This window comes from Grampus griseus, assembly GCF_964374135.1.
Source record: "Grampus griseus genome assembly, chromosome: 11".
In the NCBI taxonomy this organism is placed as follows: domain Eukaryota; kingdom Metazoa; phylum Chordata; class Mammalia; order Artiodactyla; family Delphinidae; genus Grampus; species Grampus griseus.
The window spans coordinates 40,742,087-40,764,318 of NC_139005.1; the positions used below are offsets into that span (position 1 = coordinate 40,742,087).

Below are 22,232 nucleotides of genomic sequence, written 5' to 3' on the forward strand. Positions count from 1 at the left end.
GTCTTCTTCCTCAAGTTCCTTTAAAACTGTTCTTAACTGGGCCACTGGCGATCTAGCTGCCAAATCTAGCTGGTGCTTTTCGATTCTGATTTTACATTTGTGACAGTGTACATTATTCATCATCTCCTTCTCGCTTTCCCTCTCCCTCTTCTCTCCTCCGTCCCCCTGTGCCCTCCTGGTCTCCCTGCTGTGTCCCAGTATCATCTCTTTTAACTCTGCCCATTCTTTAAATGTTAGTTTTCTCTAGGATTTCTTTTCTGGCCTTCTTCTCTTTTCACACTGTACTCCCTCTGATGATATCATTCACACCCAAGCTTTCAGCTCCCACCTTCTACAGTGATGGAGAGAATGTATATATCTTACCCAGAGCTCATTTTTTTTTGCCGTACGCGGGCCTCTCACTGTTGTGGCCTCTCCCGTTGCGGAGCACAGGCTCCGGACGTGCAGGCTCAGCGGCCATGGCTCACGGGCCCAGCCACTCCATGGCATGTGGGATCTTCCCGGACCGGGGCACAAACCCGTGTCCCCTGCATCGGCAGGCGGACTCTCAACCACTGTGTCACCAGGGAAGCCCCTTCCCTTGGTTTTTGCCTTGTCACACATAGCAGTGCCAGGCAAGTGGCGTTCATCAAACATTGACCAAAAGCAGCCTTAGAGCTCATTTGATCCTTATTTCTACATATATGGAAACCGAGGCCCAGAGAAGTATAGTGGCTTGCCCAGGATCAGAGACCTAGTTTGGAGCAAAACAGAGAAGAAAACATAAGTCTTCTGACACCTGGAATCTGAGATCAAACAAGTTGCTTATTTTGTGATCCACATACTACAACAGTGGTGGTATTCTCCCTACTTATATTTTTCCCTGAGCATCTTTGGTTTCCAGAGCAGTATGAACTAGCTACCAACAAAATTCTTCCTGTGTTTAAAAATTTTCACTTTATTTCTGTACTTGAGAGAGGACATACTCAGATTTTCGATTCATTGTTAATTTCATCTGCACCATTGACAAAGATTGCCTGGCACCATGCACTGTTCAATTCAGATTCGATGAATGGTATAGATGTCATTACATATTGCCTAGTTTAAAAAAATTATTCTGATCGATGCTAGAATAAAGGCAGAGTAATTGCATATACCTAGCTGTCCTTGTAAGAAATGGTTTTCTAATTTTCTGAGGAAAATTAAAGATAAAAATCAGGGAAAAAAGAAGCTGTAAAGAAAATTACCTGTTTTCTCTTTTTCTTTCTTTTTTTTTCCCCATTCCCCACCCACTCGAGGCATTTGCAGTTTTAGCCCTAAATTAAAACTACAACATCCATAGTCAGATGCATGTCATCCTGTTTTGTGCATAATGGCACAGTTTTATTTACAGACATTTATATATATTTATTTGAACTAATCTGCTCGTTTCTGGTTTAGATATTTGTTCTTCCTCTTTGATATGTTTTTCTTCTTTTAGACTCTTAGCACCCAAAGTCACTAACTTCACTGGCTCCTACTGCTAAGGATCTAGAACTGTGCCATGATGTGTCTTTAGAGACAATGCACTCTCTCCTCTTTTAAATTTTTTTATTTTTTTTAAAGAGAACCTACCAACCCAGAATTTTCTAAATAACCCTTTTAAGGATAAAGTTAATATTAGGACTTAAGGGTGGGGCTGGGGCTGGGGTGGTGTCAAATACAGCTAGTCGAGTGTGTGCTACGTGCCAGGAACTTTTGTATATATTCTCTCATTCAAGACTCATCATAAGCCCTCAAGGTAGGAGTTGTTCCAATTTTACCTATTATGAAACTGAGGCAGAGTTGTTCAGTAACTTGTCCAGGAGCCAGTAAATGGCAGATTGAGGGTCCAAACCCAGGTCCAGGTCTGCCTGTTGCTAAACCTTGTGCTGCTTCTACTGGCTGAACCATCTCAGAGATTCCTCCTGTCCTGGTTAAACATCCAGGTCATTTGTATAGCAGATCTCTCATTTGCAGACATAGTTTTTCTAATGGACACATGAACATACCTTTTGCATTAGATGAATTAGTTTAGCCGCTGCCTGTTGATGTAGCAGCCTTAGAGTTTGGTTTCTCCGTGTGTTTCAAGTGTTTTACTCTGTTGCTTTTTATTCGTTTGAACTTGCTGGGTGCCTTAGGTGAAATACCATCTGTAAGAATTCATATATATTTGACCTAGAAAACAGAACGGTGCAGCCAGAGCAATTCTATGATTTGAGTTTTGGGAGAAAGCAGTCTGGGCTTACTCTCAAGTTCTTGATGTGGGAAATGTCTAGTTATTGTCCTAAATGAGGTGAGAGGACATCTACAGAGAATGGAAATTTGAATGTCTTGAAGTTAAATTTTCTTGAAAATCTTTTGTAAGATTAGCAAAGTTAAAAGAAGAGAAGACCGTAGCTTTTTTAGGCTGCAAGTTGAATACTTTAGAATCACTGATTTTTTCCAGAAGAAAAATTAGATAAAATAAAAATTCTCATCTTTCAGCAGATTGAAGTATTTTAACAGAGGTTTACTTCTGCTAGACTATGAAAATATTGTATCTTTTCACCCTCCTTTCAACATAAGATTAGTCCTATCTATGTGCAGAAAGAAACTTCAGAGAGTTTTAAAAGTAATTCAAGGTTTCACATTCTTTGGAGTCCTCTTAGCCCCTTTTAGTTCAGATAAGGGAAGAAAACTAGGTAGGAAAAGACAAAGGCCAAAATGCCTCTATATCTGGCTTAAGGGGTAAGGCCATTGTTTTCGGTGATGATGAGCCTTTATTTTGTATGTTTGTGAACCTTTATGTATCACCTCTGGAAGGAGGATATTTGGAGGATCCGTGGCTGGTACATGTAATTCATTGAATGGAATTGTCATTGTAAGGAGAACATGGTAAAATTTAATGATCGATAACTTTCTTTGTCTTCTGGCCCATGTCTCCTGGATATGATCCAAATCCTCTGCCCTTTTCAGTTTTGCTAAGACTGACCCCATTCACATTCTCAGCTATATTTTGGCTCTTTCTCTCTATGTGTGTATTTATATTCCTAACATACGAATAGCCATAAATCCCAGTCCGACTCCCCATCTCCAGTCATAGCCAACATGTCCCACCTTCCCGGTCTAACGTTTACATGTAGAGGATAGAATAGGATTTAGATACAGGTATAGATTCAAAGGTGATGACTCTAGAACTTTTTCTTCTCAGTCTCTCATTTCTTTCCCTCCTAATTACTCCTTAACAAAACAGAGAGGCCACATTCTCCCTTAGCTGAGTATTTAGTAATGATGTATGATCACTTCTTGCTGACTGTTTTTTTAATGCACTTGGACATTTTCTACAGTTGGCTGTCTCATTTAAAAAATAGCTAAAAGAGACAATTCACCCAGAGCCCTGTTGCAGGCAGGGTGGTAGTGGTGGTGCCACTGGTGTTTAATGCCTTCTTGAAAGTCATCTATATTTTGGGGTGAGTCATAAAAATTGTTTGTCCCATGCTGTTCATTTTATGAACAATACGTTAGTTTTATACTTTTATTGTGTCTGATTTGGGGGCCACTTACAAATGAACAATGGACAAAGAACAATAAGACCAAAGACCCAGATTCTAGTCTAGCCGTGTATCCTTAAAAAAGATATTTATCTTTTCATGTCTCAGTTTCTTGTTCTGTCATAAAGGTCATGCCTTTCCTGTATATTGAAGAGGAGTTTTTGGCAGATTAAATGGATTGTCAGAATATTTTGAAAATCTAGAATGGTGGCTGCATTATATAGAGGCATTTAAGGAAGGGGGAAGTAAATTGATGACCCATGAGATTATATAAGCCCTAAACTTCAAGCCTCTGAGGATCCCGTGTTGATGCTCCCCTTTGGCTGGACCTGCAGGAGCAGCGGTAGGGCCAGTGTCCTGCCCTGTTTGCGGGAGACTGAATTTACAGCTCTCATATCCGCCTGTTGCTCCAAGCATGCCACTCTCTTTCACAGCCGAGGGTTTGAGAAATAGTGTCTTCACCCTCAGTGTCTCTCTGTCTGAAGTCATCCTTCAAGACCCCACCCAAGAGCAACTTCTGTGAAGTCTTCCCAGTGTTTCTGAAGCTGAATTTGGAGCTTCTCTCTGAAAATGAATGTAGTGTAGTGTTTAAGAGGAGGCGCCCTGGAGCCAGGTCTGCCTGGGTTCAGTTCTTGACCATAGCACTTACTAGGTATGACTGTGGGCAAGTTGCTTAAACTTCCTGTGCCTCACTCTCCTCATCCTATAACATGGGAATGATGATAATATCACCTGATAAGACTGCTGTGAGGCTCTTCAACGGAGACTGATACGTAGTAAGGCCTTGATAAGTGTTGTTGTTGTTTACTTATTTATTCTTATTGAATATTATAATTATCTTTTATCACCGTTACTTCCTTCATACTTACGTAAGACTTTGTACATAATCTCTAATGTAGCACTTGTCACTTTTATCGTAGTTATTTTTTTAGACCTGAAACTTCTTGAAGACATGGATACTATTTTATTCATCTTTGCTTAACACTCTGTGTGTCATCCATTCAGTGCTCAAAAATGTTTTTTTGTGGCATCTTCCAAATCCCGCCAGCCATTGCCCCCTCTGACTGAATAGGTGTGACTTTGAGGCAGAGCTGCAGTGGCACATACCTTTTTATTTCCTTCGGAGCAGAAAGAGTTTATGGCTAGAGCTGTAATCCTTGCTCTCAACAAGCTGTAATCCTTGTCCAACAACACCATACTTACATCCGACTTGGTGACCCTCCAGAATTTCCCAGACCCTGTGTTTATTTAGCACCTAATTGCTCAGGGTGCTGCACAAGGTCATCTGTGAGAATTACTTAACATTGCCCTACTTCTCTCTGGGAGATGAGAATCATAAAGGAACTACCAAACACGGCCATACCCATGCAGCAGAGGAAAACTAGTAAAGCAATAAGTGACTGCGCCATTAGGAGTTCATGTCATAGCTCTGATAGTAGAAAGGCCAGACCCAGACCAATGTCACCACTCTGTAGAGCTTTCTTTCGGTACCCAAGTAGAGAGCACGACACTCCCTTCTGGGCCCCACGCTGCAGTTGGTGTGCACCTGTCCGTGGCGCTTCATTGTGGAGCATTAGTGATGCTGTGTGCCTTGTCTCCTCTCTCTGAACATAGTTGCCTGCCCTTGCCCCACCCAGCCAGTAGGGTAGGCCTTCAGTAAATGTTTATGGCTATTGGAACTTTTGATATCCCAGAGCCCACACTAAGTACTTTTATTTTTATATTTTTAATTTTTAAAATTTATTTATTTTATTTATTTATTTTTGGCTATGTTGGGTCTTTGTTGCTGCGTGCAGGCTTTCTTTACTTGCGGCGAGTGGGGGCTACTCTTTGTTGTGGTGTGTGGGCTTCTCATTGCGGTGGCTTCTCCTGTTGCAGAGCACGGGCTCTAGGCACACGGGCTTCAGTAGTTGCAGCACGCAGGCTTAGTAGTTGTGGCGCACGGGCTTAGTTGCTCCGCGGCATGTGGGATCTTCCCAGGCCAGGGCTTGAACCCGTGTCCCCTGCATTGGGAGGTGGATTCTTAATCACTGTGCCACCAGGGAAGTCCCCACACTAAGTACTTTTAATCACAAATAAAAACTTTGCAACATGGATATTATTGTTCCCCATTTTGCAGACATGGAAACCGACACGTATCAAGAGGTTAAGTGAAACTTGTCTAGAGTCAGATAACCAGGAAGTGATAAGGCTGTGCTCCAGGTGCAGCTGTGTCTAGCTCTTAGGTTCTGAACCACAGCATGGTGCCGCTCCTCCAGTGTAAACATACACTCCCCGAACTGCTAACTGACTTGTGGGACTATTCCTCCTATCATCGCTGACCTTTAAGAGGCTGGGTTGGCTGGCAGGCTCGCACCCACCTCCTCCCAGGCGCTCTGTCATTCTGCTGGGAGATGAATTGCGGGCTGCCTGAGCCAAGCCACTTTCATTGATCCCAGGTGGCGAGGAGAGAAGTTGGGAACACGCTTCCTTTCTGTTCTGCCCCACACACCCATCTCTCCATCGGTCTGGTGTGGCTCTTCAAGACTGTGGTGGTGCTGAAGCATCTAGACAGTCTTGGGTCACGTGGGTCTCTGACTGCTCAGGGCTGGTCTCTTGGGTCCCTGTCTTATCAGGCCAGGAGCCTTCACACCTGCTGGGTGCTGCAGACCTCTGGAAGTGGCTACTCTTCTGAGTGTTCACTAAGTGGGTGAAGAAATACGTTACCCTAGTGGGAGGGGAAGGCTAATCCTCCCTGTATTTGTTTACTTCTCAAAAAACTTGAACAACAGGTTTAACTTAGCTCTATGCCATTTTAATGCAAATTTTATACAGGTATAGTTACGGCACTCCTTTTTGTTTTATATGCCAGCTGGCAAAAAATCTGTTGTGAGTAAGAATGCCTGTGGTGTGACTTAGTATCTGTGAGCTCCCGAGGCTCCGTGCTCTCCCTGGAGGCCATGTCGCCGAGACAACCTTCTCACGCACCCTTCTCACATTAAGTCAGCAGAACTGTCCAGCACACTCCAGACAGGATTCTTCAGTGCAGCGATTTGATTTTGAGACTCATTGGAAGGAACTTGTTAGAAACACAGGTATCTGGATCTTAATCCAAGCTTAGTGGATCAGCATCTTCATGGGAGGGGCCTGGGAATTTGTATTTTTACAAATTCCTCGGGTGATTCTTAAAAATTGGGCAAGTTTAGAAAGCATTGCTTTAGTGCAGCAAAAAGCATTTTTTTAGTGCAAAAAAAGCATTGCTTTAGTGCTTAGCTACAGGTGGTAAGAGTGATAAGAGCACAGACTATAGGAGGCAATGACAGAAATGTGGATAACAAATTCAGTTACGTGGGATAACTGAATTCCTTCTGTCTGGTCTTGCTCTCTGACTAAGGGATACCTCGCTATCTGGTGGGAGTTCCTTCCGATTTTAGTGCCCAGTGATTTATGCACTATTCCTCTCTTGCTTTTCTGGCCACCTTCGAGGTCTAGCTGTCGAATTTCAGTAAACTTTTGGTTCACTAAATTTCTCTCCCTGGGCGTTTCAGCTCCTGCTAATGTAAAGACCCATTCCCCACTCATTCTCCCATTTCCAGTTTTCCACCCAAGCACATGTGTCTCGTTGATTTATTGTTCTTTCACTGCCTTCATTTTACCAATTCATTCAGTCACTCATTCAATAAGTGTCTATTGTGCCGGGCTGCAGGCGGGCTACAGAGATAAACAAGACACAGGCCCTGCCCTCCAGTGCACAGTCTAGTAGGGACGTAGATGTGTAAACCAATAATTAAAATACCAGTGATGTGCTGAGTGCTATCACAGAAGTGTGTGCAGAGTTGTAGGGGCACCAGGAGGAAGTGACTAACAATTGGTGGCAAGTGTCACAGAGGAGGTGACTTTTGAGCAGGGTCTTGTACTCAGAGAAAAGGGAGGGGGCATTTGTAAGTTATATCACCGTAGTCCTCACTTCTCTTTGCAGTGCATCTTCTCCTAGGGCTCTTCACTGTCTTTGCTCGTTTATGGAACAAATGGAGCTAATTGGCATGGCTGAATCAGACTCTCTTTATTGACCTTTTTCAAAACCCGGGATGGTTGGTTGTTGAGTAATGTCCATGATACCAAGTCTAGCAGTTTGTCCCACGATCATTTACCGACAGTGAATGGTTGATACTCTAAACACTGAAGAAAGCTTTTAAAGGCCTTTCACTTTATCAGATGTGTTCTGAGCCAGCAGAAGTGGTCTTTGTGCTTTTCAGGGAGTGGCATGTGTGCACGCGTGTGTGTGCGCACGCGCGCGCGTGTGTGTGTGTGTGTGCGTGGTGGAGGTAGGGGAGCTTGTGAGTGGGGAATGGGACAGGAGAATGCTTGTTTCTTTTGCAATAAAAGACATGATTTCCTGTTTCTCAGGAATGTTTCCTTGGTAGGCTCCCACATCTCTATTAGTTTTGTGTGTTATTAGAGATTACCTAAACTCTGCAGTTTGCTGATTTGACAAGGCTTGGTTTTGATTTCCAAAAATGCACTGTGGGTTTTTCTTACTTCACTAGGAAAACAGAGATGAAGGGCCATTGTGATTAAATTTGTACAGTCTAGTAAGTAGTCATGATTGCAGTTTTAAAATGTTTGTTTCTTGAAATAATGGATGCTCATTGTAGAAAACTTATAAAATACAGGCAAGCAAAATTGCAAAGAAGCTAAAACCAATCCATAATCTTGCAGGCCATAACTAACCACTCAATATTTTGGTGTATAAAAATCCAGAATTTTTTCTGTGCATATACATGTATGTAGAAAAATGTTGTTATTCCAGAAATTGAATATACTGTGTAAACTGTTTAGTGTCTTGCCTTTTTTCCTGTTATATAATTTGACCATCTTATTATGTTAACAAATATATATCTACAGAACTATTCATTCTTAATGAAAAAAACTTTATTGTCAAGATTATACAAGTCGTTCAGGCTTTTTTTTTTTTTAATCAAACTCTGTTAAAGTATATAAAACAAATGAAAATCTCCCATAATCTCATTCCCCCAAGGATAAACATTTAATATATGTGTATATATATAGCCTTCTAGACTATTTTCTTTATATATGCAAACATTTCTATTACCTTTTTTTTTTTTACAAAATTAGTTCCTATTATACCTAGTGTTCTGCAACTTGCCTTTTACCCTTAATATATTTTATTTTATTTTAAAAAAGTTTTTAAATATTTTTATTTAGTTAGTTATTTGGTTGTGCCAGGTCTCAAGTTTTGGCTTGCCGGTTCCCCAGTTGCAGCACATGGGCTCCTTAAGGTGGGCTCCTTAGTTGTGGCACGTGGGCTCCTTAGTTGCGGCAGGAGGGCTCCCTAGTTGCGGCTCGTCGGCTCCTTAGTTGTGTCACGTGAACTCTTAGCCACAGCGTACATGTGGGATCCAGTTCCCTGATCAGGGATCGAACCTGGGCCCTTTGCATTGGGAGTGTGGAGTCTCAACCACTGCGCCACCAGGGAAGTCCCCCCTTAATATATTTTAGAGAGCTTCCTGTGCCAGTACATTTGGAATACCTGCATAATATCATGTGGATCAGGGTTTCTTGTCCTCAACACTACTGACACTTTAGACTGGTTAATTCTTTGTCGTGGGCCTGTCCTGTGCATTGCAGGATGCTTAGCAGCATCCTGGCCTCTATCTTTTAGATGCTAGTAGCATCCCTTCCTCTAGTTGTGACAAAAATGTCTCCAGACGTTGTCAGTTGTCCACTGGAGGGCAAAGTCATTCCTAGTTGAAAGCCACTGATACAGATGGTCTATAATGTAAGCATCTAGAGACCTTCCAGTTTTTCCATGACAAAGAATGGGTCAGGGAATATTCCTATACTGATTTTTGTGCACCTCTGTGAATTTTATCGTTGAATAAATTCCTAGAAGTGCAGTTGGTGAATCAGAATTTTGATAGAAATTGCCAGATTATTCCAGAGATTGTATCGATTTATTTTTCAACTATATCCTGATGGTTCCAAATCAATATCTCTTTCTGAAGTTCTAGATTCATGTAGCCAACTGTTGATTGGACATCTCCTCCTGTGTGTCTCATAGCCCTTTCCTAAGCTCAACTCTCATCTTCTTCAACCCACCAAACATGCACTTCTTGCTGTATTTCTCTGTCAGAGAATATCATGACCATCTGCCTGGTTGCTCAAGCCAAAAACCTTCTCCATCCTACACTGAACCAGTCATCAAATCCTATCTAGTCTTCCTCCCTAATGTCTCTCTTAATCCATTCACTTCTTTTCATCCCTTCTACCTCTATCTTTAATTTAAGCTACTAGCCCAGATCACTGTAGTAGCACTGGGGCAAGAACTAGCCTCTCTGGCTTTTACCTTGGTTCCACGCTCCTCAGGAAGAGTAAACTTGCTGCACTCTGTGATATGCAAGTGTTACTCGCCTGCTTAAGCCTTTCAGTGAGCCCTGCTGCCTCTCCGCCATCTGCTCCATCAGTCAGATGCTGAGGCCAACACATCTAACGTTCATCACCCATGATTTCAAATCTCTGTATCCATCAGAATAGGCTTTTTTCTCCCCACCACATATATTTATTCACCAGATATATTTATTCCCCCAGCTTTGAATTACTCACTGTCCCTTAAATGTCCCTTTGTTCTCCTGCTGCATTTCCTGGTCCTTTTAACCATGCTCTCTGCCCATCCATTTTCTACCCTTTCTTTAGGACCAAGCATATTTCTTGAACTCTTCAGCCACAGAGTTTCTCCTCTATTAATCAGTTTTATCCTTATTGCATTTATTGTATATGTACTTTTTCATTTAACCTTGTGAAAAAGACATACATGAATAGAAATAATACAAACCAGTGAACCAAGTGGAGAGGATATGGGAATTCCAGCTCCAAGTTCCAGCACAGATCCTAGGGTGCAAAAGTGCATTTCAAAAATCCCATCCCAGTGCGTGAACCTTGACTTCTCCCCTTAACTGGACTTTTGATTTTTATGTGGTTCTGTAGAGCAATGTAATTGAATACCTCCGAAGTCAATTGCATTCATTTGGTCAAACTAAAACCTTGGAGAGAAGTTCATTTGTCTGCCAGCCTTGCCACGTTCCATTTTGGTATATCTTAAATACCACGGAAACAGGGGTGCCCTAGGAACTTGGGAATCTCTGACATGGAATGCAGCATACTGCTCTGCTAGATTGGTGTAGGGACAAACCCTGCAATTTTCCACAAGAAGTCAGCTCCAATCCTGTGGGAAATCACACATAGCAAAATCCTTGGCAAAGAACTATACATTTTTTTCCTACTCTCTATGTAGTAATTCTGTAACACTCTGTAATTAATTTTATTTCTACAGTGAACAACCACAGAGTAAGAATAATGCATAACCTAAGTTTCTGTTCTTGCTATTTTAGGGGACATCACACAGAAGGGATATGAAAAGAAAAGGTCAAAACTCCTGTCTCCTTACATCCCGCAGACACAAGGTAGGCAATGAGAAGTGGTTTAAACCTTTTCAGTAAGAATGCTGTCTTACAGGAGACCTGTCTTTTTTGTTGGTTCCTGTTTTTTCCCTCCCTCACCAGGGAAGAGAAAAAACAGAAGGAAGGAAAGGAGGAAATGAATCTTAATTGAGCATCTGCTGTGTGGTAGGCACTTTTAAAATACCCAACGTCATCAAATCATTTATACAGAACTTGAGTGGTAGTGTGTCTATGCGTAGCTGACATGATTCAATGGCAGAAAATTCCAGGTTATGGAAAAACTGCATCTTTTAAATGCCTGAGCATGAACTGTAATGGAGAGGAGCAAGTGGGGCAAAGATAAGAAGGAGGGACAGATTTAGTTTGCAAGGCAACCCAAGGATTGCAGTCCCTGAGCATTTGGGGGTAAGAACCCTAAATAAACTTTTAAACTATTTCACAGCCTGACTTATTCCTTCTGCAAAGGGACTGGCGTGTTCTTTATATATCAGAAAGTTCTGAGTCACTTCTGTGCTTAATTCCAGGCGGGTTGCTGGAACCTTTGCCTCTAGGCAAGGCTGTCTGTTTCTAAGTCATCATATTTTTAAAGTTACTCAGCCTCCAGAATTTCCTTTGATAGCCTGTTTCTATTTAATCACTTTTACTATAAAGAGTTTTTTCTTTATTTCTAACTTCCCCCCTGCCGTCAGTTAGAGTCCATTTCCACAAGACTGTGTTTTGTGGAACTAATAATTGCTTTTATTTCTGGATTATAATCCTTTGAGGACTTTGGATCCCCCATGGTTCTAATATCAAGCCTTGCACAAGGTTTATAGTCTGTAAATATTTGTTGAATGGATAATGGAATAAATAAATGAGCAATGGTGGTATACCAATCGATTTCACTGAAGTCCTTGTTTTACTTCCTGCATTATTCTTGGAAATTCCTCCCTGCAAAAACTAGTAGGTCAATTCAGTGATAGCCAGTTTAAAATATCTTAATGAACAGATGGATGTAGAAATGAATTGAGAGAAAAGAGGTGGAAATCAGGCCAGTGACAGCTAATGAAAAGCCAGCTTTTGCTGAGCAAGGCATGGCAGAAAAGGGGAGTCCTCTGATTGGCTGCTTAATTATGGATCTGGTCCATGCCTCTGTAGGCCCAGAGATTTACTGTAGTCACTTTGTGCAAAAGCAATCAGATCCTGAGAAAATAACTCAGTAAGGAATGTAACTATAAAAAGGACCATGATCTGTCTCATATCTGTTGTCAGGCTACAAAGAAACCAAATCATGTTCATAAACCAGTTTATCAATTTACTGTGAGAAACCACTGAGACACATTCAAGTCTGTGTGGTCAGCACATTCTTGCCCCACCGGCAGGCCTACGAGAGGAGCTTCATCACACATAGAAGGTTGCTTAGTGAGAATGGATATGACGAAGCAGACATTTAGTTACAGCAGGCCAAGAGAATGTGACATAGCATCTCACAGTAGGGATGGTCTTGCATGTGACCTCATGGAAGAGAAGCCATTTGATGGCATCTCCTTCCTGCTATTAGACTTCAAACTCACCACATCAGTGCCCATCATGTTTATCACCTCCTCCCTTCTGGTTGAAGAGGTGATCTGTCCCTCCTAGCCAAGGGCAGTCCTTTCACCTGGGCTTTTGATCCCATCTCCTCCTCCCTTTTCAGAAACCTTTTACTATCGTCCCGTGACACCAAGGACAGGGCAGTGGGAGTGGGCCACCCCAGTGCAGGCAGTGAGGGGTGCAGTATCTATAGGAATTTTAAAAGCAGTAATAAAACCAACAAAAAGTTGGTCAGCTTTTTCTTATCACCATGGATAGCAATTCTAAATGCTGTAAGTAGTAAAGTCTCCTCCCGCTGAGTCAGACAGCTGCACTGCCCCCTCGGGATGCCACTGCAGTCAGCTCCCTGTCTCTCTCGTACTGTCACTCTCTCCCTCTCAACCAGATTATTCCCCCAGAAGTTCATCATACTCATTACTGTTCTTTTTTTAAAAAAATCCTCCCTTGGGAATTCCCTGGTGATCCAGTGGTTAGGACTCGGCGCTGTCACTGCTGGGGCCCAGGTTCGATCCCTGGTCGGGGAACTAAGATCCTGCAAGCTGTGTGGCATGGCCCAAAAAAAATCCTCCCTTGTCGACCACTTCCGTCTCTACCCTGTCTGTCTCCCCTTTATGATCAGACTGCTGAGAACTGTCTATATTTACTATCCCTGTTTTCTCAACACCTTCTCACTTCTCAGCCCATTCCAGTCCCTTCTGAAGCTGCCATAAGTGATATCTCAGTACTATTTGCCACTCTGCCTCTTGAGACACTCTCCTCATTTTCTTACTCCTCTCTTCATGTTGCTCCTAGTCATCTTTGCAGGCTCCTTCTCCTGTGTTAAATGTTGGAATTCCCAAGGCAAGACCTCAAGCCCTCCTGACATCTCACTCTGTATCAGTGGTTCTCACGTTTTAGCCTACATCAGAATCACTGGAGGACTTGTTCATATACAGATTGCAGGACCCTGTTCTCAGGGTTTCTGATTCAGTAGGTCCAGGTTGGGATTCGAGAATTTGCATTTCTATCAGGTTCCCAGGTGATGGTTGCTGGTATGGAGAACCAATGCCCTGTCTCCCTAGAGCTTTTCAAGGGAGACTTTTCTTAGTGGTAAAAAGTCTCTCAATTTGTGTTTGTCACTTTCTTTTCCCACCTTTGTTCTTGAATCTATTCATGTCTTTCCCAGAAATGGATTGTTTGTAGGGCTGGGTTATATTGTATGGATTCTGTAGCAAAAGAAGAGATTACACCTTGACATTTTTACCCCGTATGTCTTTGTAGATTTTGAAGAAGGCATTTAGTTTGATTTTTTTTTTAATGGCATTGGATTTAATGCAGACTTTAAACTTACTGAATTGTATTAATGCTTTGTATAGGATTAAATGAAATGAAAGTCATTTTAACACTTTTAGTAGGAGTTTCCTACTTACTTCTAGAGGGATTCAACCTCTTTCAAACTATTTCTGTTACCTTGTTAGATTTCATTTCCTCCAGTTGTGAGGTGTGCTTCATTGTGAGGGCGGCTCCTTGAGTGTAGTATATAAAAGTAACATTCTCCACCAGTCTCTCTCGAAAGAAAAAAGTAATACTGCTTGCAGCATTGTACTGCTAGAACAATTACATGCACATGCTTATCTAAAAATTTAGTGAGTGATTTTCCATACAGAATTGACTTGGAGTGACCTTAGGTTGCATATTTATGTATATTTTAGATTTCTTTTCTCAAATGTTACATAAATCTTTAAAATAGGACCTTCAGAAAAAAATTAACAATGTAACAGGGAAAATGGGGAAATATGGAAGAGAACACATGGTTGAAGAAAATACTTAGTGGAAATTGAGTAAGGACAATTTGGGGTAATAATAAACATAGCTTTGTTCACTAACATCACAGAGGTTAGATTCTAAACTTACTGTATGACAAAAATCTGATGTCTCAAAATTACCCTTGGAAATCACTTTAACCTGTCAACATTGGAGCTGGTTGTTGTTTCTTTAGTTTCTACAAAACCCAAACTTTATCTGGTATTTAAGGGCATGCCGTATGAAATTCATATCTTGATAAAGGTTAAAACCATACTCAGGGCCGCAAGATGCTCTCACTATGAGAGGCAAGGGAGAAATGAGGATGTGGCAGGTTCATATCTCCTCGTTCTGAGCCATATGCTCTTTGAAAGGAATGACCCATAGAACATCTTTCAGTGGCTTGGAAGCTACGAGAGCCTGGATATAAAGCTTCCCACACACCTCAGTTATTAGCAGCTTTGCAAGGAGAAGAGGCCAGAAATGAACTCTCTTTTGTCAAGACCCAAAGAATTGATTATTCAAACCACATACACTCTTAACTCCTCTGTAAATTAGTAGCTCTTGGCCACACTTGGATTTAGAAGAAAATGGAAGGTTTTGTGCAGGGAGGCAACTTCCTGTAGTCTGATCCTTAAGATGTTTTGCATACAAGTAACTGATTAATTCCAAATAGTTTTAATAGAAAAGAGTTTATTCTAATGATACCTGGGTTGCTGACAGAACCTCAGGTCAGCACGTATTTACTGTGTGCTTTCTGTGCTCCAAGTACTGTTAAGACATCAGGAGGCAGCCGGCATTGGACAAGACTGCCTGGGACCCCCTGGCTTGCTCCCTCAGTCTGCTAGGGGTTTGCTCAGCTACCACTAACACTAAGAAGGCTTCCTTGACCAGCTTTATCACAAACAGTCCCCACTCCCATGATCTGCGCTGCGTTTATAAAAAGCTCTCTCTGACTGTCCCATAGATCATGGTTTGTTCGTGTGTCTTATTCCCCTACTGGACTCTTAAAGTCTTTATAATCAGGAACATTCTTTTTTTTTTATTATTTCTTCATGTCCCCAGTTTCTAGCATTAGTACCTGGCACATAGTAGAATTCTATAAATGTTTGTGGAACTAAACAGAAGGAACATTTCGAATTTAGAAATATTTCCTTTCGTAAACATCTGTGAAGATGGAAGTGTCAGATAATGAAAAAAGCAGATGACTCTACAGATTGGAGAGTGATTGGTCCTGGCAACTTGTCTCTACCTTCAATAGATCTTTTAATTTAGATCTTCTAAATCTCAAGAGACTGTGCGCACATATTGATTCTCATCAATATTATATTACAACATTATATCAATATTAGCATTCCTCTTTACTTAATTTTTATTTTTAAATGAGATTACGGAATCTATTTTACAGAGTCAAATGCTACTACGAGGTTTGTAACAACAACAAAAATAAGCAGTGTCCTCTTCTTCCCCAGAGACAGCTTCTTTCAGCTGTTTTAACTGTTTCTTCTGGCATTTACCTCTGTAGGTAAAAGATTAGAATTTTTCTCTCTTACACATTCTTCCCCCAACCACCTGGACACCACACACTCCCCTTCCCTTTACCCCTTCCTTCACATCTCCCATCTCATACTCATTGTGGGCTGTCTGTTCTATGTACTACTTTTGTTGTTGCTAAGTCAACATTCAGTGTTTGCATTATTTTGATTAGGTAAATATTATTCACAGCTAAGTCACTTGGTTTACTAGGATTACATTTCCTTTCTTTCTCTCTCTCTTTTTTTTTTTTTTTTACAGTTAATCCATTGTTTTATTATTATTATTATGTTTATAGAGACAACTCTTGATGCTGTCTCTTCCTGAACTGATTGTTTCTTTGTCCTGCTACAGACCTTTATTATCATTCTAGTGGTGTTTTAGGAAGGAGTGGGGATAGATAGATGTGTTATTCTGCCATGTTTAATCGGGATTCTTTATCCTAACGTTTCTATTTAAGGATTGTTCAAAACTTGTACCAAGATCATTTCTATCAATCTAAAAGATCTCAAAGACGTCAGTACCTTATTTGCTGGTTGTTCACCAACAAGCTGATCAAATGGTCTCTACCACAGCCTGATTAAAGTGTTGAAACTGGGGGGCCTCCCTCCTTTGGGTGGTTCTGAGAATGAGCCCTGCCTCAGCTCTGTTTTGCAACTCTCCGCTATTTAAAACTGCCCTTGAAGTTCAACGGTGGCATCTTCTCTTGGACCCACATCCTTTGCTTTAGGATATTACTGCAGCTTCTGTTTTTCATGGCATTGATGTACACATTCCATTCTGTCTTTGTGTATTTGAGATCATCTGTGACCTTTGTGTATTTGTTTTTCTTCCTTCATCCATTGACTTTGTCCTACTGTCTTTCACTTCATTTAATTGTGTTTGTCTTCTGCTTCAGAATAGGATCTCGCCTTTTATATATTCCTTCCTGGGCTAGGTTCCCACATTATTTTTCCCCTGGGCCCTTACCTGCTGCCCTTTTAGGGGTAAGACATGTCAGTTTATGATTACGCTTATGTGTTGGCATTTTCTAGCGTGTCTTGGTAAGAAGTGCTGGTGGCCCAAAGGTTCTTTCCAAACTTGGATTCCTTTTGTGGTTGCTGCCTATTTTGCTGCAGGGTATTTGCTCACCAGTGTTCCAGTGTATGTACATATGCTGTACTTGCCAGTTGTTCCCCACCCCTTTCGTCCCAGGTCTTCTGAGTTCAGTCCTGCCTTTGAGATTGTGCAAATGTGTATATAACCGAGTGAAAATGAAAGAAAAGAAAGCCTTGTAAGTTTTATCCTCTCTCTCTAAAGACTCTGGTAACTCCTCTCAAGGATAGTCTGTGATCCTGTTATTCTTACAGACCTCATGTAATTGTATGAAAATTGTGAGAGGCACAAATTTTTGCATAAAATATTTGCGGCGTAGAGATACACAAATAAGCAGCCTTCTCAGATTAACAGTTAACCATATCCTTTAAGTTGGTATCTCTTCATTTTTGTCTTTGTTTTTCCCAGCCACCCACTCCCATTGGTGGAAGTGAGGAGACAGAAAAGATCTTAATTTCTTTATTTTAACTAAAATTTTGGGTGCCTGCAGTGTAATACCCAGAGCTAATTACTGCAGGAGATAAAAGATGAATTAAGACCAGCCTCTGACCTCAAGTTTATTTATACTATAAAATAGGAAAGATAGGTGCACAAATGAGAATCATAAAAGATAGAGTGAAATAGGGGCTTCCCTGGTGGCGCAGCGGTTGAGAGTCCGCCTGCCGATGCAGGGGACGCGGGTTCGTGCCCCGGTCCGGGAAGATCCCACATGCCGCGGAGCGGCTGGGCCCGTGGGCCATGGCCGCTGAGCCTGCGCGTCCGGAGCCTGTGCTCCACAAAGGGAGAGGCCACAACAGTGAGAGGCCCGCGTACCGCAAAAAAAAAAAAAAGGTAGAGTGAAATAAGCACTGTAAGAAAGTTCTAAACAAAATATTACGGAAATTCAAAGGGATGTGAACCTAAAACTAGCTACTGAAATCAAGAACAGCATTTTGGAATGCTGTAGAACATTCCCAACCATATAAATGTTAAGTAGACAGAGTGCCTCTTTGTGTGCTGGGGGTGGGATTGATTGTATTTTCTCTATCACGTTTTGATTTTAAAGTTCCTTCCCAAGTGAGGATCACAGAATAATGGAAAGAACATGGAATTTTTTATTCCAGTCCCAGTTCTGCCCTTTCATTAGCTAGGTTTGGACACTTGTATAGTTGCTGTGAACTGGAGCACGCATTGCAATCTTATCGGTACCCACATGCCTCATTGGAAGGAAGTCCGCTGTCTTTTGGGGCTCCTCTTTCCTCTTGAATTGTGCAAGAACCCCCTGGGATATAGGTAGTACAGGAGGAGAGGTGGTCAGTGTAGCTTCCACACCCAAATGGGAAGAACCCCATTGTCTGCTGCTGCTCCTCAGTGCCTCGTGGGGCGCTACTGAAAACCGATCCTCACCTTGTGACCAGCAATGCTGTCCCACTGCTAACCCTGGGTCCTGCATCAGTCACTCTGAGGAAGGAGCCCACTGTGCTCGGCTCAGCCAAGGTACCCCACTTGGATTCTCAGGGCAAAGCTCTAAGTATTGTGTTCTTTTAGTCCACGCACAGCCATTTTCCTGATGCCAAGTGGCCCAGGAAGCTTCAGGTTTACCCTAGGCAGATGGCCCCTTTCCAGACTGTGAATGTGGACTCTTTCTCTCCTCCCTTCCCCCAGGCAGCGAGGCAGGTTAATCACCCATCCTTCTGAGGAAAACTCTCCTCAGTGAGCTCCCAGGGAAGAGTCTCTGAGTGATTCAAGGTACCTTCACCCAGGGTGGAGCGTGGAGTTGGGAGTGGAAGCTCTGTTTATAATGATTCAAGGTGATTATGGACACACTCTCACTGTAGAAAAACAAATTTAATCTGGTATAGGTGTCCTGCCTCCTTTATGGTATCTGTCAGATGGTGTTATGAGTTTAAAGAGCCTGTATTATCACTGATAACTGTATTATCATTGTTATTCTGTCATTCCCTTTCTAAAGCCCTTTAAAGGCCGCTCGATGGGTTAGGAAAAGTGACCTGACCCTGCCTTTCTTCTATGGCCTCATTTTGTCTCACTCCACCTCTTTCACTGTGCTTCAGCCCCACCAGTCTTTCTTAGACTTGTCAAGGCTTTTCTCCCTCACGGGACTTATACAAATACCTCGTTGCTGTGTAAAGTAGCCCTCCCCACACCCCTACCCCCACGCTGAAGCCCGCATCAGCCTATCCTTTTAACAGGCTCTTCCTGAAACTCTAGTACAAATTAAATTCCTCATTACGTGGGCTCAGAGATCTTTGTCTTTTTCCTTCTCAGCGCCGATCACGCTGTAAAAGATACACCTGACTGGGTGATCACTTATTTAATATATTTCTTCTCTGACACCAGCCCCAAGACCAGTGACCATGTCTGCTTAAAAAGCTGAAGCATTATGTTCGCTGGTTCTCAGAGCACATCCTCCTTCCCTCTGTTACTCTTACAGGTGAAAATTCCTGTTTAATCATTGGCAGAGTTGAAAGATAAGAAGCCAAGGTTGGCTTTCCTCCATGTTTCTGATTTGGAGATTTTGCATGGTTTTATACTAAAGATCAGCTTCTTTTCCAGGTTATCGTTGTTATTATGTTCAAACAGTAGAATCATGCAAGACTGTGATGTCTCTTTCTGCCAGAGAACCATAAATTGTGTACATGCTGACCATTGAGAAAGGAGGCTTTGTGTTGTAGAAGAAATGAAAATTTGTCTAAACTTATTGTTAATAAACATTGTAACATCATCACTATTTAAACATAATGGTGACCCCTAGTGGATATTCTGTATAACAGACTGAAAGATCCAGGAACTCCCAAACTGAAGTGGTCACTGTGTGTCGTGATCAGCGAGTAATTTTTTTCTTTGAATCTCAAGTATGTTTCACAATAGAATTTAGAAGTTTGGAAGAAGGCTTGATTTATGAGGTTCACAGCTCTCCTTATAGCTGTCTCCTTACCTAACCTATATTTAAGGTCTTTTAAAATTACTTTGATTTTATACAGAGCTCTTTCAGTAAACAAAGTGGTAAAGAAATGGTAAAGTTCTCCAGAGTACCTCATCCCTACCTCATCCCAACTACTTAGGGGATTTTATATCCCCTCCAATCCGTATAATTGTATGTGAATAGTTTTTACGTGCACAATTGTAATTATATACATAATATTTGGTGTTCTTTTATTACTGGAGACCTTTTCATGTGTCTGCATAGTCAACAGTTTTTCACTTTTCGTGGCGTATAATATGTATCTCCTCATGTTGATACATAAGTTAATTCTGTCTTTGCTTTTAGCTTCTTACTGTGGTAATGAAACTGTGCACATCTTATTCAAAATGTAGAAATCTCTACTTTTGGGCCCCAGGTAGTTCCTGAGATCTGGTTGGAGTGTGAAACCATGGCCAGGGAGCGATTCATCTTTAAGCAGCAACTTGCCTGCCCAGCTGACATTGGACATGCTGTTAAATAATGCCCTGCTGGGCCCCTATGTCCTCAGACCTCTTCCTCCTCTTTCAGGAGACCTGAGGTCCATGTTTCCTGCTTCCTTCTGTGATGAATTGGTGCCCTGGCAAGTAAGCATTCCAAGATTTTTTTAATCCAACCAGGACATAGTTTCCTCCTTCTCACCTCCATATATGCATTGAATTACCAGTTGCTTTGGGGGAAAGAAAAAGAAGACAATTGATTTTAGAAGATTGGAAAATCCTGCTCACAATGTCATAATTTCTCTAGGAAACTGAAAACTGGGCATTATTTTAACTTATTTTGGTAAGAATCTGCTCTCTGTGGTATGGCCTTCAAATTAAGAAAATCCAATATCATTTTTATTTTCTTCTTTATACTTAACTGTTACCTTGATGTTCTATAATGAACATATATTATTTTTATATCCTGAAAAAGAGAACTTCTCTAAATTATGGAAACCTAGTAAAGCTGTGGAATAATATACAAAACATCCAATCTCATCACCTAGAAATGATGGCTATTAACGGTTTACTGTATTTGCTTTCCATTTTTTTAATGCACATATAAAATATATCTGTAAGTCTTGTGTTTTAAAAAATGAAACTCCAATACATGGAAATTAAAATTTATAAAATAAAATTCGTAATAAATTGGAGAGTGATTATTAACAATCAAACAGATTAGCTACAGAGTTTCATCATTAAGCTTCCCTGTTATTCTTTCTTTCTTCCTTTCTCCCTTCCTTCCTAATATTTATATATTGATTGATTGATTGATTGATTGATTGATTTTTGGCTGCTTTGGTTCTTCATTACTGTGCATGGCTTTCTCTAGTTGCAACGAGTGGGGGCTACTCTTCATTGCAGTGCGTGAGATTCTCATTGAGGTGGCTTCTCTTGTTGCGGAGCACGGGCTCTAGGTGTGCAGGCTCAGTAGTTGTGGCACACGGGCTTAGTTGCTCTGCGGCATGTGGGATCTTCCTGGACCACGGCTCGAACCTGTGTCCCCTGCATTGGCAGGTGGGTTCTTAATCACTGCGCCACCAGCGAAGCGCCCTCTTTATTTATTTTTGGCTGCTTTGGGTCTTTGTTGCTGCATGTAGGCCTTCTCTAGTTGCAGCGAGCAGGGACTACTCTTCGTTGCTGTGTGCATGCTTCTCATTGTGGTGGCGTCCCTTGTTGCAGAGCACAGGCTCCAGGGTGCGCGGACTTCAGTAGTTGAGGCGCGCGGGCTCAGTTGTTGTGGCTGGCGGGCTGTAGAGCGCAGGCTCAGTAGTTGTGGCGCACGGGCTTAGTTGCTCTGCGGCATGTGGGATCTTCCCGGACCAGGGCTCGAACCATGTCCCTTGCATTGGCAGGCGGATTCTTAGCCTCTATGCCACCAGGGAAGTCTTCCCTATTATACTTAAAGTATATTCCTAGGATTCAGTTCCTAGGAATTCATTTTATTCTTTTTTTGTTTCTTTTATGTCACCTCTCTTAAACCTGAACAAGTATATTAAACATTTGAACCAAGCTTGTTCTGTCAGAAATCCATGTTTTTGTGGCATTGTGCTTTGGGCACCCGAGGAATGCTCACTGAACAAACTTGTCAGCCACTTACTGAAACTGCAAGTTGACCTTTTGGTTTCATTTCTGGCAAGCTACCTTGAAATGTCTGTCATGATTTTAGACCCAAAGAGACCTGGTCTGCTTGGATGACTAAATACCCGAGGGGACCGAGAAAAACTTTGCAGAGCATCATACTAATGTTGCTTGGTGAATAGCGTGTTGTGAGGCTTTTTTTTTTTGGTACCAGTTCAGTAGATCTCTTGGCTAAGTGTCA

The 22,232-nt window shown here is 41.7% G+C and overlaps 1 protein-coding gene across 1 annotated transcript in view; it reads left to right on the plus strand.

The window, feature by feature from the left end:
- The window catches only part of DIP2B (disco interacting protein 2 homolog B), a 236,959-nt gene that overhangs the window by 110,098 nt on the left and 104,629 nt on the right, over positions 1 to 22,232 (plus strand). The window contains exon 2 of the mRNA XM_082664954.1: positions 10,919 to 10,990. Within this exon, the coding sequence (XP_082521080.1) occupies positions 10,919 to 10,990 (72 nt within the window). The remainder of the gene's footprint in view (positions 1 to 10,918; positions 10,991 to 22,232) is intronic.